This window comes from Streptopelia decaocto, assembly GCF_964273445.1.
Source record: "Streptopelia decaocto genome assembly, chromosome: 1".
NCBI lineage: Eukaryota > Metazoa > Chordata > Aves > Columbiformes > Columbidae > Streptopelia > Streptopelia decaocto.
In genome coordinates, this window is record NC_138663.1 from 43,443,058 (window position 1) to 43,462,468 (window position 19,411).

Below are 19,411 nucleotides of genomic sequence, written 5' to 3' on the forward strand. Positions count from 1 at the left end.
AAATGAACTATTTGGGCTTTTTATACAATGCCATATAGCAGAAACACAGTAGTCTTCTATTTCGTGCCCTGCATGCCGGCCTAGGCTCACACAGTGCAGCAGAGACATTCATGCACAAAGAAAGGCCTGTCTGCTGTACTGGCCAAGAGGAAAGGCTGCATCTGCAGCTGCCACTGCTGTTATCTGTGGAGCTGTGAGCCGAAACCTCATGTAGCCAATTGTGTTCATGTGGTCCCTGTTGTCACTCTGGGGATTTGTGTTCAACCGTGGTCCAGATCAGGCAAGAGCAAATCGTGTGTTCTGGCAGGCAGAGTCCCTTGCACAATCCCCCATGACGGGACAGGGATCGCAGAAGGTGTCATTTAGTGAAGGCTTCTCCAGGGCTGCAGGGCATGGCATGGCTTATCTTCCAGCTGGGTTGCCGAGAGAAGCAGGACAGCACATCCACTCCAGACCATGCACTGTACTGATGGTTCGGGAGGGTGAAACCACCATTGCTTCCTTCTCCTGTGTGCTTTATGGTACGGCAGGGAACAGACTCTGACCCACTGTCTTGTTTTTGTACTGCAGATCTTTTGCTACAGCTGTACGTGGGTGTTTAAAACTTCTCTACAGCAGCAGAATCAAGTTGGAAAATAAAAGCCATTGAAGGAAAGTTGAGCAGTGAAGCTTATAAAGCAGTCACGCTTGAGAATCAAGTGAAAAACTGACTGCATGTCTTAAATGCTTTCTAAAAGTTGTGCTGCATTTGTGCCAGGTGCTGAGCTGCTGTAACTGGGAATATGACACGGTGCTAGTTTATCTACCTTGACTGGGCCCCTTTAGCATCTAAATAAATCTATTTTCTGCCACTGTGACAGAGGCCACTTGATGATCTACTGCATAAGATGAGCTGACAGGATCAGAAAACATTAGGAAGAAAAAATGGGTTCCAAGGAGCAAACCTTTGCTAGAGGAGTACAGACCCGACAACTATACGTATGTGCTGCCACCAGGTGCACGTCTCCACCAGCAAACCCAGTGCAAAACTATGCAACAGTGGCAGATCTCCCCTTTGCCTCCTGACACACTGGTCTGCATGATCCAATGCAGAGTTTGGGACCAGCCCCTTGTCTCCCGTTCCTCTGCCACAGCTCTGTGACTGGGTAAGTGCCTAAAGCCACTGCGTGGAAGGGCTGTGAGCAGGTGGGATAGATCCCATGAGTCATGTCTTGTGTCCCTATATCTAAGATTTAAGACGAACAATTGCATCTGGAATAAAGTCTCCTGGGATTCAGTACAGGGGTCTCTGTTCTGGGACTATCCTAGTCACTCTGTGACAACTGGTCCACTGACTGAAGGAGCTGGCTACACTCCTCAGATCTCAGATAATATGTGCAGCCTATTCAGCCTTGTGCCTTGTCTTCATGGTACAGAAACAGATAACTGCATTTTGTGCTACAGAATAGTTTTTGAGCCTTGGAATATAATAATTTGTATTTACCAGGTACTTTCAGCCCACAGATCTGAAAAAGGGTAAGCACTGATATCCCCACACTGCTGCAGAGCGCTGAAATTGACTGTTGTGTCCCTGTGCACCTATGCTCTATGGCAAAGAGTGAGCTGTGGACAGAGAGGACAGAAGCCTGTAGCAAGCCTGTGTGCTTGCTGGTATGGCTACAGCCCTCCCAAATCAAATGCTGATCTCCAATCTGAATGTGCTTCTCAGGATGGTGACTGATCGCTATTGTGTTAAGGAGCATCAGCGTGGCCTTCGTTGCACCGCTCTGTGCCTTAAACTTTCTTGGATGATCAGTGACTGGCACCTGTTTTGCCCATGGAGTGAAAACTGATCTTCCTAGTTATCATAGTTAAAAAATGTAGCACCACAGATTTATTTTCTTAGTGTTTTGAATTTGTATTGCTGTTTAAAACAGAGAAAACATGTAAATGACCAACTTATCTTCACTTATTGCTTGAAGTCACTATTTGAACACTGAGCAGTCATTTAACTCTAATTTTGGTATGAAGTGAAAGTTTGGACCAGGTGATATCTATTGGTCCACAATCACAACATCAAGATGAATTTTCACTGGGGTGAATATCTTGCTGTAAGTGGTTCAGAGACTATTCTTCAGCTTTGCAGATGACCCCCATCACTACCCCATTTCTTGCTAACTAACCTCCCATGATTGCTGCAGAGCTACAAAGTCACTTTCTGCTTTACTTCTTTCTGTAGGCTTCTTGTTTTAATTGTCAGCACTAAAGCAGCAACATAATTCTTGGTGTCTCCATCACACACCTGCCCCCTGACCCTTCATCTCTGCCAGCTAAAAGCTCACCCACCAAAGAAAAGTAGGATGCTCAAAGCGGATTAATTCCATGGGAACGGGTGCACTCCACACTGTCCAAATTACATGCAGCATCTGGCAGGGTCAAAAGACGAAACAAGAAGGAACACTAAAAAAAGGACTAAAGCACACCAGAACAATATTTGACTACGTGAATATACAAAGGATCCACAGAGAGAAAATAGTGACAGATTTTGGCCCTTTTTTAGTCCGCATTTAAATTTGCTTCCACCTGACTGGTATGTTTGCTTGCCGAACAAATAAGGTAAACAGAAAATAACTCAGGAATGCCAAACAGCAAATATTTCATATGCATAATTTATTTTAAAGTTTATTGCATCACATTATACAAGCATTAAACATGGCTTTATGTTGATGTTTTTTTTTAACGTGTGAAAAGTTGACATTCTTCTCCATAGGATTTTTCTATTTACAAATAAACAATCTCTCTATATACTTTATATATATATTACATATATATGATAAATAACATAACTCGCCTCAGAAAGATTCAAAATAAAAAAGAACTCATTTGTAAACACAGTTTCTGTTGTATTATTTGGTGGCTTGACTGCAGATGATGTTCTATACCTAGGATTTTTCTTTTGTCAGAGTATCCAGGTTGTTGTACATATTTTTACTCTAAGATCTGTAAAACCAACATGGGAGAGAATGCAAAAAACGTAGCAAACAGGCTGAAAAACAGTCCCAATATACAATTTATATTCCTTGGTTTAAAAACTGGCGTGTAACTGCTCATGAGGTACATGCTTGCTGTCAAGAGTGGTCTATGGAGATCAATCCTACGCTGATTGCAAGATGATTTCACAGTAAATCCTTTGATGTGTGCTGTCCTGCTTGCTATGTAAAATGTCTGTGGCATGCATTGAGGTTGCATTTTTTTCTCATTCCCTTGAAGGTAGTGCTCTTGTGAAGCTGGAATAAGTAAACAACATATAGAACGGTCACCTGGAGGTTTAAACAAAACCCATCATCAGATCAGAAAGAAAGGAATGGCGTAAATTTGTTGGCTAGAGACCATTACAATTCCATCTATTTTTAGTAGCCTATTACTTCTATTATATTTTCCTAATTAATAAAATAAATACAAAGGGGTCATCATTCCTGAGTGTTCTGCTGTATAGCTCTGAAGGATTCAAGGGAAATCTATTCAGCGGACACCTCGGTGAGTTGAATGGTCAACATTAAGCCACAGAAATGTACTCAGAATCTGCTGGTGAGGCCAGAGCCCCTTCCAGCACCGTACTCAGCACAAGCTTGGTAAGCAGCCAACTCATCTTCTCATTTAGAGCAGAACGGGAACAACTGTTGGCAACGTATTATCATGAAAATTCATCATAATGTAGCTGTGTTGAAAACTAGGCTCAAAAGCAATTATTATCTATTGTATTTCTGCTGCACTTTATTTGTTTTGACACATCATATTGCAGTGGTTCCTCTGGAGTGGAAGTCAGTTCATATTTACTAGGTTTCAGTTCAGTTCTGGGAAGTTACTGAGATCTATTTTGACAAAGCTGTATCTTACTGCAGGGGTTTGCAAAGGTTCACACTCATATATGGGCGACACTGATTACATGCATGACTCACGTCTCACTTTACTACTTAGCAAACAGTTTCTAAGCTCCTGTCATCTGTTCGTTTAGATATTAAACAGAGGGTTTGCAAACTAATCCAATTGCTCATGTGAATTTGATTTGTGTGATTGATTGATCTGTGAATCTGAATGTGGTTTTGCACAGCGATCCTGCCTGATAGTCCCCAAGCTGCAAGTGCAGTAAACACCCGTACGTGGCCGATGGTAAATACTGACCCATCTGGCACATGTGTACTGGAGGATGACATTGCCTAATCCCCACCCCTTATTTACAGAGACAGAAATACCCCGTTTCTCCACTGCCCACATGGGATGTGTCTACAGCTGCTGTAAAGTGAAGCAAAGATGAGCAAGTTTACTTCCTCAGTAGGCAGGAATATACCCCACAACTGCTAGTTGTGCTCCTCACTCAGTTTGGCACCAAGTCAACAGAGAACGGATTAATCCTGAAATTCCACCAGGGCTTATGTTTCCTCATGGGATGTTCACGCTTGGGCCAGGACCACCTGACAAATGGGTACTGCTTTACCATTTAACCTCTTTGTGTGGGATGATGGGTCACTACCAGAAGAGGTTCCTTGCTGCAAGGAAGCCAAGTGTAGGCAGGCAGTGGCTACAGATATGAGGGTGCATACATTTTCTTCCACCCTTCTCTTTCCTCAGGCCATATTACCTTTCATCAAAACCTTCCCTCACAGAGAAATAGCACAGTTCTTCCTTGCAGTGGAAGTAAGTTAATCGATTCAATTTGGAAATATGGGGTCTTGGTGCAAGTGGTCCTTGTGGAGCTTGAGGCATCCATAGGGTCTTGCATTGTGTGGTCTGTCCAGGGGGCAAATTCTAGCCCTTCTATCGAATGATTTACAGGAGAACTTGCAGAAAGAACTTGCTGTATTTTCCTCTCTCTTAAATATCTTCAAACTAACAAGGTCACGATTCCATAAGATTTCTGAGAAAACTATAATTTTTATGCAGTTATTTGGAAAAGGGCTAAGCAAATGGATCAGCTCCAGTATTTTGTGTCTAGCCATATCCTTACCAGGGCATAGGCTTTTTTCCACTTTGGTTCTGGGAAATTTTTAATTTCTTAATGCAAAAAGATACAGAGAGTGGCCCATTTCACCCAAATTTAATTCTGCAGCCTGTGTAGAATTGCTTTGCATGAAGGATTTCAAGCTATTTCATACTATATCTCTTGTTTTATTTTTCCCCTCCACCCCTTCATAGATAATGGAAGGATGAATATGGAAAACGTTACAAGTGTAGGGATTCTGGATGACTGTGTTCTTTTGCTTTGCTGACCTTGTTCATCTGTTGTGGGGTTTTTTTGTTTGTTTGTTTTACTTATTCAGATAGGTCTTTAACACACAATGTCTTCTGTTACGTGTATCGTACACCCTATTTCCTGACAAGGCCTCAATATGAACTTGCAATACAAACATGGGCAGCTCTGGGCAAGATGCCCTCGCCTGACTTGTTTTCTTCAGAGACCAGATAGTCCTATAGCTGAAAAGGCACCATTCAAATCTTTAAAACATATTACCAACATTTCACAGTATCATTTCCAAATAAATAACCCTGCAGTTAAATATGTCTGGCCACATTTAGATGCTTGTCTGTTAGCACTTCCGCACACCTAAATTTTTCAGCATTGTTAGTTAGACCAGTTGATTAGACTCGTGATCAAGCATCTCCTCCTAAAAATATTTCAGTATTGTTGGAATAATGGAAATGGTCCACATACGTGACCTTAACCTGTGGTAAATGTAAGCTAACAGAGCTTCATCCACTGTGGAAGAGGGCAATGTTGCCATGCACAATGCTGCAGGTCGTGGCCACATGCATGGACAAGTACCGCCACGTTGCAGTTGCTGGTTAGGAAGCAGCAACTTGGTCATGAGAACAAGCCATGAGATCACTGAGTTCTGTAAAGCACTGTAAGATATGTAACTGCCTTGAATTTAAGTCAGGGCATGGGAGCTCCCTGGAAAGACTGCAGAGACTTAAACTTTGGTCTAACCTCCTCATGCTGACATTAGCTCTGGAGAAGACTAAGCCTCACAAGTCTTCTAATTTCAAAAGGCTTGTGACAATATGCACCCTATTAAACATGGGTGCACATGTGCTAAGTGCACACAACATTGGCTGACTATTCCTTTCAGTGCATTCTCCACTGCAGAAAAACAGGGCATTTTTATAAAAAGAATTCCTATCTTCTTTTAAGCAGCGTTTTCCTCACCCTATCATGGCCACTCATTGTGATAAGATTTTCCATTCTTCTTCCTTTCCTTCCGCTCTTTCTGTAGACGTTCAAGTTCAGCTTCATACATCATTTCCTGAATCAGGTACTTTTCTCTCCTCATCCGATCTCTCAGATCTTTTGGGAGATCTGGGATTAAGTAGGAAATCAGGTGCTTTATGCAAAAGACAAGGTGCTGTGAAAACAAAAAAGGGATGAGAAATTGAAATATTAGGAAGAAAACAAGTTTTTTCCATATCTTCTGAAAACTCTCTCCTTCCAATTCACAAAAAGATGCTTTGTTAGAACTAAATCCATTACTGAAGCTGGAGAAACCAAACAATGAAGTTTTTTCACCACAAAAACTCCAGCCAAAGTTAGTGGAGCGTGGATTGAAGCAAAGATTTTGAGCAGCTGTGTTCAGATAAGGCCTCAAAATTGTTGTATGACCTGTGTGTTTGAACCCCAGGGGTCATGATTTGCTGTGAGGCTGTTTGGGCAGGGCCTGATATTAGTGGATTGCTCTGCAGAAAGAGGAGGGTCAAATGATACAACACTTTCTGTTGCCAGAAAACCCTTGCATCAGTATTGGAACCAACGAATTACCTATGCAAAACAAAACGTTTTTTCTTATGTTGTGTTTCTCATACAAAGACATATTGCCATTTACTAAACATCACAATTAAACACAAGGTAATTGACCCTTTATCCCTCATGTTTTAGGTGTGCCACAGCAAAGCTTAAGTGTGATGGGGAAGGATTACTTGAGTGCCCTTTTTTGTTTGATCAAAGGTGCTGCTTGGAGATTTACTCACTCCTCTTTAGAGGAACAGAGAAATTGTAAAATCCTCCATCTCAGAAAAGACACACATTCTATATCGGAGAAGTAAAGGTATTTCTTCTCCAAGAAGGACTCTTCCTTTGAAAGCCACTGCAAAGAGAATGTAACCTGTTTTCCCATGTATTCTTCCCTCATGAGAAATAACCCCACAATACTTTAATTGCTGTTTTTCTGCCAAACATAAAAAAAAAGAAAAAAGCTGTTTCTGTCAGTTTAGCCTGAACAAAATAATTCCTTTTGCAGTGATAGGAAATACTTTTGTTTGGTTTTGAGGGAGGTCAAGATAGTCAAAATAACCACACCTATAGTGACAAAGAGGTATCTTGAGTTTATGTTGTTACTTGATTTATGGAAAACCCTACCTTGAATCATTTATCTGTTAATGCAATCTTTTGCCATAATTGCTGTAGCAATCACAATACACCCATTAATGTTTTCCAGAAGGACAGTCATGGTTTCTGCTGCAATTACCTTTTTGATTTCATAGTTATAGTTAAGGAAACAGTTCACAGTGCCAACAACCAGCATGTCCCCTGTTGAGGGAGACAGTTGTGAGCCAGGCTATGGCTTTGTTTGGGGCAAGGCAAAGTCAAATCTATTGTGCAAGTACTGGGCAGACACAAAACGCTTTTCCACAGCAAGTAATGAATTTGGCTGGGCACTGAGACTTGAGCAGGACTGATTTTTCTTGGCTCAGTTATCTTTGCCTTTATGCTGTGCTGCCTTTCTGCCAAGAGTGTATCAAGAAGCCAGGCTCTCTTCAATCTTACAAGTACTTAGGCTGGCCTTGCAAGGCCATCCTTGTAGTCCTTTTTGGAGACAGATAACCCTGTCTCTCCATACTGACAGCTCAAGAAACAAAGAAGAGAAGAGGCCAGCAGGCCTCTATCAAATCTTTCTGCTTGTCTTTCTTTCCATTAATGTTTCCTTGAGTGTGGCAGAGATGACAGAAGAGCAAGTCTCCTTAGAACCAATCTCTAAGAATTAGTCCACTGTAGGGGAAAGAGAAAGCCCAACCTGCAGTGCCATATTCCCGTTTTGTCTGGGAAGGGCTGAAAATGATAATCAGGAGGAATTCACTGCTGACTTCGGGCTTCTGCTGAGCCACCAAGACATCTCTACCCAAGAAATAATCTATAAAATATTTACCTTTCATCTTTCATCTAATTCAAATGTTTATCTTCTGTGTTCCAAGGAGGTGCTTCCAAAGCTCAGTTCAGAATGAATTTACACAGTAATATGAGTCAGAAATGCAGTATGTCCTCATGAACACTATGCCAATAATTTATGATGATTACAGCTTCCATATCTGTGCTGTATGCCCTGTTGCTATGATTTCAGAACAGAGGATTGAGTAAAGAGTTTTTAGATTTTTTTTTTGTTCCTTGTTTGGCTTCTTCACAGTGCAAAAGGCATTTCAAAGTGCTTGTTCTAGAGAGGTGCCAAGCCCCTGGTTTCTGACAGGGATATTCAGGCACCTGAAATTCAGGCCTTAGGAGCTCATCCTATTTATGTACACTTCTGTCTCTATTTTTTCAAAATCAGCATGGGAATACCAGTCATGTGAAGCTGGTATTATACTCTCTGGTTTGTCTCAAAGATTTCTGAGATACTGACAGTAAGTACTAACTAATATTATGAATGTTGGCAAAGGTATCGAATCCTTTTCATTGTCATAATCTTTGTGATGCTAATAATTCTGGGGAAATGAATGGTATCAAAAAAATTGAGAAAAAAGCTAGATGTGTAAATACTGTAACTTAAACCATATTCATTTTTAGTTGTTCAGATTTCATCTTTTCTTCTCATGTTCCTTCACCCCTTCCTCACATACCAGTCAGCATATGGCTTCCCAGCCTAAAGAGGTTATGAATACCAGACCTCAGAAAGTAAATAAAAGCTTAATTTATTTCTCCGCTTTGCAAGTCACTGTTACAGTTTTCCAAGTGCTGCATCCTCCTTTTTGTTAGAACCTAAATACCTGAGACTGTTCAGAAAACAGATCTGAGGACACAAAGCACAATATAAACAGCAGAAACACAAAGAGCTCAACAGCTGCAATCACAGATCAGCCCAATGAAAAAAAGCTTCGGTGGGAAATTAGTTTCATTTTGTTGGTTTTGTTTTGCCACCTGAATGGTCACTGACCTCAAATACAATAATGAAAGCCAACCGTGCTGCTAAGACATGCCAGAACTGCAGTGTGTAACCGTAGGGCACTGGGGAGTGAGGAGGGTCTCGGTAGTCCCTGTACCTGAAAGACAAGCAGAGTAGGGTAGTTAGCAAGCTCTGGTGCCTGGGGGGAAGGCAAAACTAACATCCAGCTGCTCTTGATCATTGCCTATTCTGCACCGAAATTACATCAGTTCAGACTGTACAAGTTACCACAACGCTGCTTGCTACTTAGGCTGGGCCTGCACTACTGTTTTGTTTCAGATCAGGTGCATGATTTTCAAACAAATGTCCTGATCACCTCCACTTGCCATGCTTCGTTTCACCCAAATGGGTTTACTTCTAGCTGAAACCTAAAGGTAAGATGCACTGTGGGAGTGCACTTCATGTTCCAGATGCTAATGGAAATTCAGTGCAAAGGCGCAGGCCAGTGCCTGTATGAAGTGAACCTGCTGAAGCAAATACAGAGGATGTTGAGTGCTCAGCACCAGCTGTTTGACCCTACAGCATTGCCCTTGGCAGCACCGCGTATGCCTTGCAGGCACCTTCTCAGAACACGGAGCACAGTGGGATGCTCTGCTGTTTTGAGGGATGCTTTCTTCCCACTACAAGTTTATTTTAAAACCATAAATGAACCCAATTTTCTGAGCCTGACAGCCCTCTCAAAATTCACATAAATCTGCCTCATGGGTTCCATCTGGCCCTCAGTCAATTAGTTGGCCATCCCTGGTGACTCATCCTGATTTTAGTGGAGCCAGAACTGCACCTCTTGGTATACCAACAGTGCAAGGGCTGTGTAATAAGGGGATCTAGTGTTTCTTTAAAGACTTTAGGTCTCAATAATTAACTAGAGATATCTATTGGGAAAGCTGGATCCAGGAAGGCTCAAAAATTATATTAACAAATCATGAACCTGTTTAAGTCACATGTTCTGGAGTCTGTTTCTACTAGCAGTATGTTAATTCAAAACTTAATTTAAAAGTAGTAGAAACATTGTTTTCTCTTTAATTGGTTTCCTGGATGGGACAGAAAACCCATTATAAAAAAGAGTGAAAATACCACAGTAAATAATATACTCAAGCTTGATCTCTAAGTTAGTTTTAAGAAACTTAAGCAAACTCATACAAGAAAAAGAAATAAACAACTATTTAATCTCTATCATAATCTGTATTTCTCCCTCAAGGTTCACCTTCTTAGACTGCAGAAGGTGCTACACAAAATGAAACAAACTGTGTATTGATATCTTAGTCAGCAACAAACCTCTCTTAAATTGCAGTATGTCTATGCAAGTTCTTAAAACTGAGAGGATCTTCCCTTCTGCAAGCAGCATTCTGACTTCACAGTTTAGGATGTTTTACAATATCCTAGGCATCCTGAAAACAGAAGTCCCTGGACCAAGTCCCAGCTGGGTAGAGTATGTCTCCTTCTTGTATTTGCTAGGAACTACACATGAAGAAATGGTGAAACATTTTATAAACAACCAGAATAGCATAGCACCTTCTGAGTTCCAGATGAGAAGATGTTAACTGAATATGGCCACTGTTTTTTTGTTCAGACTGCCTTCCTGGAAAAATGCCTACACTATTGCACAGCAGAATATAATATTTCCTCACCTCACTATCAATATCTGGCTTGAAGTGCAATTACAATGACTGATGTTTAGCAGAATTCAGTTGAGTTAAGTAGCTGATAAACTCAACTAAAGAAAGATGTTTATTTTCTTTCAAGGGTAGATATACATAAAAACTCAGTGTCACCCAAAAGAACAGATTTATCTTCTGGAGATTTATGGCATCAATTTTAATACTGTTCTGTTTATGGAATACTGAGGGGACAACTTTTTTTATTTATGGTATTTCCACCATTGGCTTTAAGGAGCAGCAACCTCATGCTTGAAGTTGGGGAAGTAAGGCATTAAAAAGGGAGAAGAGAATGATCAGATTTACAAAACGTTATCAAAATGTGCCATGGCAAACACTGTGGAATGAAGTATTCTCAAAGTGGTTCTGCTCCACAGAAAATGTTATCTATGGATTCAACATTAGGACGTTCTTTCTGCCAAAAAAGTTAAAACAGTCTTAAATATCAGTTATTTAAATGAAAGCATTAATGCCTACCCCCTCAGATCATTATGCTATCACACTCACACTTCTTATTACTAATAAAAATGTTATAAAATCACTAAGTATCACTGACTTTTACTGTATCACAGAGTCTCTTTTTTCTTTAGGCACTCATTAAAGGATATTTTAATTCTCCACAGTGAAAAATAAAGGGACTAAGTGTACCTGCAGCTGCCAGGACTCATGTTTGTCAACCAATGTTGTAATAAAAAAATGGTAGCTGTATTTGTTGTTTTGTATTTTTGGTTGGGACCCCATTTAAGGCTTTTATATAGAGCCTTGATTCTTTGGACCATTAAAATCAATCAGGGGCAAATCTGTCATTACAGACTAGTCTCAGCCAGCTATCTCCCCAGTTTGTTAGCTGAGTACAAAGACATAGGTATAATTAAATGCTCATTTTATTTTTATTCAAACCACAAGTATGTGATTATTACTAATAATTACACCTTTAGGCAATGGCATAAACATATTAACCACTCAACAATTAGGAAGTGCTGGATTTGAAGTTTCGTAAGGGTAGCTTAGGACAGGCCCTGTTTATGCCTGGCAGACCTGTGAAATAACACAGTGTGGTCACTTCTGTGCAACCTTCACTTCCAGGTGCACGTGCTACGATATAACCTGATTACAGCTTCATCTCACTGGTACCTAAGTAACCAGTCACCTATTGTTGGCCCTTTGATACCATGTTTCTCCATGATGGTTGTGTCTAATCCGAGCCATGACACCACAGAAATCCTGCATTAGGAACACCTGCCAGATATCCACCTTTTGGCTTCTGCTGTATCTAAGGAAGGAATTATGCAGGTGACAGCCAAGCAGTACCATGACCGTGTCATGAATAGCACTGTTAATTCTTTCCATTAATGTTTTTTAAGTTCTGAAAATCAGTTCCAACCCCAAATTTATCATGATGCTTCTCCTTTGCAATGTCTTAAAGAAGAGAGGAATTTTGATTGATACTTACCTGCAATATTTTAATGGTGAACCAGAGAATTCACTTCCATTTGATGTTGGCTCTGAACGGTTTTCAAAGTCAGATACCAGAAATACTGATAAACTGGCATTAACATAGCCAACCATACACCTAGAAGGGAAAAATCCTGCAGTCAGGACACAGCAAGGTTTTTCCATTAACTCTTGTACCCAGGAGGATGTTCTCTGGGTTTCATGAAATACAGAGTATAGCTGTGATGCTTATTAATATTTGAAAGGGATGTTGAAGCGATACAAAAGAAATGTTCAAGTAGGTCAGATGAACAATAAAAGTGACGGAATGGTAGATTTTTATGGGAGAAGAAGTTGTGAAGACCAGGACTGGCTACTTTTGAAAAGACACCTAAAAAGCGACACAATAGAGGCAGAGTAGTAGCACTAGGAAGATAATGAGAATATTCCCACTGTTACCCTCATGGTACTAGCACAAAGGGACATTAAATCAGATGGAAAGGCAATATGCTTAAAACAGCTTTTTTACAAAATATCCAGTTAATCAGAGGAATTCAGTACTAAAAGATCTCAGGGTGGCTGAGCACTGGGAGGGTCAGGCAGTCTGGAGAACACTGAGGAGGAGAATGCACATTGTCTGACCGACAGCTGTGGGAGTCCCTAGAAGGCTCAAGTTTGGTGTTAGTGAAGCTGAGGAGAGATACGACAAGTGTATTGTACTGTTCACTGGGCACTGCCCAAGCACAAGTACATCTAGACGCACTGCTCGGCTTGGTGCAGAGACTAATGCACAGTAAGGGTTGTGGTTTTTTTTTAACTATGGATTTTACAGTCTTTGAGAAAGTACATTTAAACACCATCTGGCTTTATCTCAAAATCTCCATACTGATTGGATTTGGAACTTAATTTAGTTACAATATTTTTCTACTATTACTGGGTGTCATATGCATCTAATACCTACAGATGTTTTTTGAAAGAAAAAAGCACCTCTCTCATCTAATTTATTCAATAGCAGATGTTCTTGACTCGCTAATTTGAGGAAATTTGATATTCCTGTGGATTTTTAATAGCTTCCTGCTTTTGTAACAGCACTTGTTAATAACAATATCCAGAATGCTGGCATAAATAGTTTTTATCCAAGTTGGTTCCTTCAAAGGATTAATATCTGATAGTTTCATCTAGAAATTCACTCAGAAAAGCAGCAGAAGTATGAAAACACTGTACAAGAGTTTTATGAAAAGAGCTTCCGCTGTGAGCCAAGCTGCTTCCCCTATGCAGAACTAGTTTCAAAGCCAGTGAGTCATATTTGAATCTTCATAAAAATAAAAATTTCTAAAGGTGTTGTTTTTTCATGCATGGTGGTGCTGATAAAATCAGTAGCAAGGAAGGTTGCTGACAGTGCTTCAATGTCTGATGGATCTTCATAATGGCAGAAGCAGAGGCACATGCTCAGGAACAACTGGCACCAGACCAAACACTTTTCCATGAAGAGTTAAAGTCTCTTTATGGGTAATCAGCGAAACATTTCCCCTGGCAGCAACTAAAATGCCAAACTTCTTGCAGGACAGTGAGTTAGGAGCACTGCTAATCAGGAGCTGCCACACCAGCTGCCCATTTTCCATCAGTATGATTAAACAGTATTGACAACCAGAAGATGGCAAAAAACAGCAACAGAAGAACTCGCTTTCTGTAGCAGGGAATAAAAATTGATTTGCCATATGTCTGATAGCAGAATGTAAGCTCTCCATCACTGTCTACTGTTTAGCTTGGGTTTCTTTGAACAGTAGGGTCCTTGCTAATGGAGCTTCTGAGAGATCATTTGCAAACTGTGTCTGTTTGTGTTCAGCTGGATTCAATGACCTTTCCCAAGTCCAACTGCATAGATTTTACATGTTGCTGTGTAGCAGCTGTACTCACACTTACTGGTAGTGTGGACATGCTAATATATTCTCAGTGTTCAGCAAGACTGAAATGAAATCCACTTAGGCAGCAGGGATTCAGTTCACAAATGTCTCCTGAAAGATTTAATCTAAGGACTCTAGTTTTAGAAGAAAAACAAATTACTTCACTCTGTAAGTATATCTTGATTTCTTAGTTGGGAATTGCTTCCTATCGTTAGACACTGCTTTTTTTGAGCAATACATGCTGAATACGACCTCAGGAAAAAAGCCCAGTGAATAGGTTTAAAATGCTCATTAAATCCAGAACTAATAAATATCAGTATTGCTTCCGAATGAAAAGAGGGTTATATCCATGTACACCAGCTGGGAAGTGCAGCTTGTGCAACATACTGTTACACACACCAAATCTCTGTAACAGCTCTGCCATGTTTTTCTTGAATTAATGTCATAAATTACAGTCACTCAGCAACCCATTCTGTGAATACACAAAGCATATCTATGGCTGATATCTGTTACCTAAGCACAAACAAAAAATTTGGGTTAGTGGAATCAGAATATACACAAACCAGTACTACTGTATCTATTCAAGTAGCAAGTGATTTTCATGTACATCTTTTTTTTTTCCCCCAAAGAAAAGCTTACTTTTGTCCAGCTTCTCCTTGGCCAGCACAAGGTCCATATTTGTAAGCATAAACAAGGCGAGGGATGAAATCTGATGTCACAGCTATAACAAATGCATTTGTTATAACAGAGAGGATTCCAATGCCTTCCAGGATCCCATACCAGATTCCTGTTCAACAAGGAGAGTATGTCAGCTCCAGGAAAAATGAGCATCAAAGTGCCTGAGATACTGCACACTCTGAAGCACTTGTCCCCACCACCTAAAGTCTTTTAATGTAGTTTCTATCCAAGACTCACTGAGTAAAAATAATTTTTCTTATTGAACAACAGGAACTCAGTGAACCTGTTCTCACTGGGTGGGAATCGTTCATAACTCCTGCACAGCTGGTCAGCATGTACCTATTGGCATCAAAATCTTCATGGCATGCCAATGCTACACAATGGCACACAGCCCCTAGGCATCACCTGGGCTTTTTGGCCCACCCTCAACCGTCTGACATATCTTGCGGTAGAGGCAAACAGCAACTCTGGTCATGAGCACCATTACTAAGAATCACACCGGAGGAAGGTTAGATATACCCATTGATTTAATGAGGCATCAAGCTGTCCCTGAAAACTTTGCTGAATAGGGAGTGAGTGCAACTTATTTTGGGACATCACAGCTGAATCAGCCTGAAAAACATATATTTATCTTTCTGTGCTTTTATTATTTATGTTTTCCATGAATTATGTCTGCTGTGTACTGGCTGAGGTCCAGGCTTGTACCTAAACTCATAGATCCACACTATTCATATACAAAGCTTTACTCAGACACAGACTTTAGGTACATGGTAGACCATTCTGAGAGTACAAAGCCTGGGCTTCTGCTATTTTGTGGTGTGGGCTACTGGTTGTTGCAATGCAGAAAAGCAGCAAGGTATCCTATTTACCCCTCCAAAGACACCAGGGTTTCAGTGCTGGGCAGATGATTTTGTTTTACAGAGTCCTTCCTAAAGGTGTTCTGCTTTTGCACACTGCAGGGACAGAGGAGACTTATAGTCAAAATACATTCAGAGAGCCCTTGCAGCAGTGTGTGGCTGGGTGACCTCAAAGTTATGTGAACGCTGTATTTAGCAAGGCTGGTGTGCCTCACTGAGAGCAAGTCATCTTGGGATCTAGACCCACCCTGTCTGACCCACCAGGCACCTAGTGGCCATAACCCCTGAGTCACAGGGCAGCTTGGTTTTGGACAGGTAAATATAACACATACAGGTCCCTTACAGGATGGATGCCATTTTAACTTGACTTTCATGTTTCAGGTGCTCTGTCTGGTTATTATATTCAAAATGAGCAGCGACCTGTGTTCACACAGTGCATCTGCCACAAGAAAAAACCTGCAGAGAACAATGATCACTTCATTAAAACATCCTTGCTGTTAAGTCACCCAGAAAATCATTAAAAGAATTTTCCAATATAGCCTCTTCATTGCATAAGTAAATTGGCATCAGATACTTGAAGTTTTTTGAACAATTAAATTGTGTGTTGTTAATGGGGAAGATGACTGAAAATACCTTAATCTGCTCTTACTTTAAGTGGTCAATGCATTGCCTTAAAAATAACACACACATAACAAATACACATACAAAGAACTCACCTATATCTTTGGCTCTTGATGCTAAAGGTCTTCTCCACTGGGTAACGAACTTGTATGCATCAAGCCGAATTTCAATAATATTGTTAAGTAAGGCCAGAAGTGGTGCCAGTGGAAAAGCTGCCACAAAAATGGTCGTGAATCCAAACTGAAGAACTGGGGAAAAAAAAGAAAAAAAATGAAAGATCACAGTAAGATACCAAACAGTATATGCGTACAAACATTATGTATAAAGGTCAGTGCCATACTCATTTCTAGGTATTCATCAAAGAGTCCATAAGCATTCATAGGCTGCAGATTGTAGTCCTTTTCCCACTGTGGGAAGCTTGCTTTTCTCTGTGTGCCATACTCTTGTCGTAGTTTTCTCCGTGTCCACCAGTTTTGAATTAGCCTACATTTTCAAATAAATTAAAGAAACAAGGTAAATAATATTAGTGGCTATCTATCACAAAATTAGAAGAGGCTAAGTGTGCACAACATACCTTGCAAAATAAATTTTCCAATGCACAGGAAAACAGAACATTAGCAATATACATGGCTGATGACATGGCAAAATGGGTATGAAAACAGATACAGCTGATGGGCTGTAATCCAGGCCTAGATATTGTTAAAATGGTGGCGAGATTTTGACATATTTTCATTATTAATTTACCTTCTTTTTCTCTACATATAATGCCAAATCACTTTAGGGTCTGTTTATGTGTCAGAGTGCAATGCTGTGTGGAGATAGTTGAGCTCTAATTGAGAAATCAGTAAGTGGAGCGCTAATGCTGCTTGATCCCTCCCTGCGTGTGAGCCAGCATCTCTACCCGGCTCTACAGTGTGTAGGGTGTCAGTCCCCAGGCAACCACAGAAGGGAAAAGCAACCCTAAATGGTGTCTGCAGCCAGACATTCAGAGGGAAAGGCAGAAGGAAGCGTGTGGACTACTGACAAAACACGGTGGCCGAGTGGTGGATAGCCGACATGAGAACTACCTACAGCTCAAGAAATGAGGGATCTGTACTGGACTTGAGGGGGAAGATATTGTTTCTAAATAAATGCATGTGTAGGGTTGCGGTTGGAGGAACTGAGCCAGAAGAGAAGTGAGTGCTCACGTCTCAAACACCTTTGCCTCTCCAGGTCAGGGAGTTGCACTGGTTTGGCCGACAAAGGACATGAGTGAGTTAGCATAGAGAGAAAACCAAAGCAAAACAAACATGGCAGAGATTTTCTCCAAAGTTGTGGTTGGCCCCTGTGTTTCAGCAAGATGGAAAGTGATGGCTCACCCAAATAATTCAGTCCTTTCCTGACTGCTTCACTTCTTGCCTTCACAGTGGCCTGATCTGACCTGTGAATGGTAGGCAAATGGCCACTGGATTTGGATATGGGTTTGGCTAATTGCTTGTTTTCTTAAAGCTTAGAGATTATTTTTCCATCCAGGCCATTTACCAGAGAAGTTATAATTTTGCTGTCCTCCTCAAAGAAGTGTAGCTGCAACTGAGTGCAGGGTATTAAAATCTAGAGTTTAGAAGTGCAAGAAAAAAATATAGATGTACAAGTATGGATTTCAACCCAAAATTTGGAAGTACAAGGAACTACTAAAATATTTTGTTTTAGCAGCTTGCAGCCAGTCACTAGAGTGCTAAAAGCCTAAAAAGGCCTTTCCTGTGAATGAGCATGGTAGTGACTGGTGAACTGTGGGACAGTTAAGGGCACATCTTGGCAGGCAACAGCAGCATTCGGGACTTGGCCTCTCATGTCCTGCCCATGAGAAAGTGAGAGGGCTGAGAACTGAATTCCTGCAAAGACAGCAGGTTGAGGGGTGAGTGGGAGACCAATACTCTGAGGCAGATCCCAGTTAACTTCCTCCTTTGTGAGAGGGGAAACCCATAATCAGTGTTACTTAATATCTAAGACTCCTAGGAAAATTCAAAGAGATGTCATTTTCTGATTTATGTGTAAGCAAAATATGAGCAATGAGATATAACGTGGTTTTAATATGGATGTATGTTCTTCCTCCAAGAAAAACATCCACTTGAAATCGCAGATTTCCACCTACAAATGAAGCAATAATTCATACATTTTTTTCTTATTGCAAATGTATCTATGCAACAGGGGTGAACTCATGCACACTTCCAGAGGTTTAAAGGTAGTGTCTGCATGAAGCAGAAGCACGTCTCTGAAACGCCTGTATTTGTATTAAAAATGTAACCACCAATCGGTGCTCTAGTGAACACCCTAGAGCCTCTCTGTGTTATCTTTGAAACCTAGTTTTTAATTCTCAGGCAGATATTTCAGAAGAGAAGCCAATGCCACATGTGTCAGCGAGAAACATGACAGCAGGCGCTGGTGTTCCTGTCACCAAGGAACACACGGTGGCATTTCTGACTTGCCCTACGTGTCTCTGTGGGAGCACATGCCTGCACCAGAGCTGGTCTGCTATCCTGAAATGGGGCAAAAAAGCACTTTCCAAAGCAGGCTTCTGGTGCTCCTCTTCGAGGGCTGTCTTATGGGGAAATGTTCTCTCCCACCAGCTTTCACACTGGGCAGCGTTGACTCTGTCTGGGTCTTGGCAGGGAGTTGCTGGCACACAGGTGGAGCTGCAGTGATGTTCTCCTACAGGCTGTAGGATTGCCTCCAAATCCTCTGGCTACCCACATGGTCTTGGCTCTGATCATGCTCTTAGCAGAAATGATGATTTTTTTTTCATGCAAAAAGGAAATGCACTTGTTTGCAGTATTTCAGAGCTAGAAGGTGAACTGAAAGGTCTGATGAGCAAATACATCTGATCAGAATAAGTCATAGAATCATAGAATCATTTCAGTTGGAAGAGACCCTCAGGATCATCAAGTCCAACCATAATTTAACTCTAGCACTAAACCACTAAACCATGTCCCTAAGAACCTTGTCTAAATGCCTTTTAAACACCTCCCGGGATGGTGACTCCACCACTTCCCTGGGCAGCCTGTTCCAATGCCTGACAACCCTTTCCATGAAGAATTTTTTCC

At 41.0% G+C, this 19,411-nt stretch overlaps 1 protein-coding gene across 1 annotated transcript in view; it reads right to left on the minus strand.

Moving 5' to 3' along the window:
• Positions 1 to 3,160: 3,160 nt before the first annotated feature.
• The window catches only part of ANO4 (anoctamin 4), a gene marked incomplete at its 5' end in the record, with an annotated part of 123,973 nt that continues 107,722 nt past the window's right edge, over positions 3,161 to 19,411 (minus strand). Inside the window, 7 exons of the mRNA XM_082043757.1 lie at positions 3,161 to 3,266; positions 6,185 to 6,380; positions 9,174 to 9,279; positions 12,291 to 12,410; positions 14,815 to 14,962; positions 16,427 to 16,579; positions 16,672 to 16,814. Coding sequence (XP_081899883.1) covers positions 6,189 to 6,380; positions 9,174 to 9,279; positions 12,291 to 12,410; positions 14,815 to 14,962; positions 16,427 to 16,579; positions 16,672 to 16,814 — 862 coding nt within the window. The 3' untranslated portion in view covers positions 3,161 to 3,266; positions 6,185 to 6,188. The remainder of the gene's footprint in view (positions 3,267 to 6,184; positions 6,381 to 9,173; positions 9,280 to 12,290; positions 12,411 to 14,814; positions 14,963 to 16,426; positions 16,580 to 16,671; positions 16,815 to 19,411) is intronic.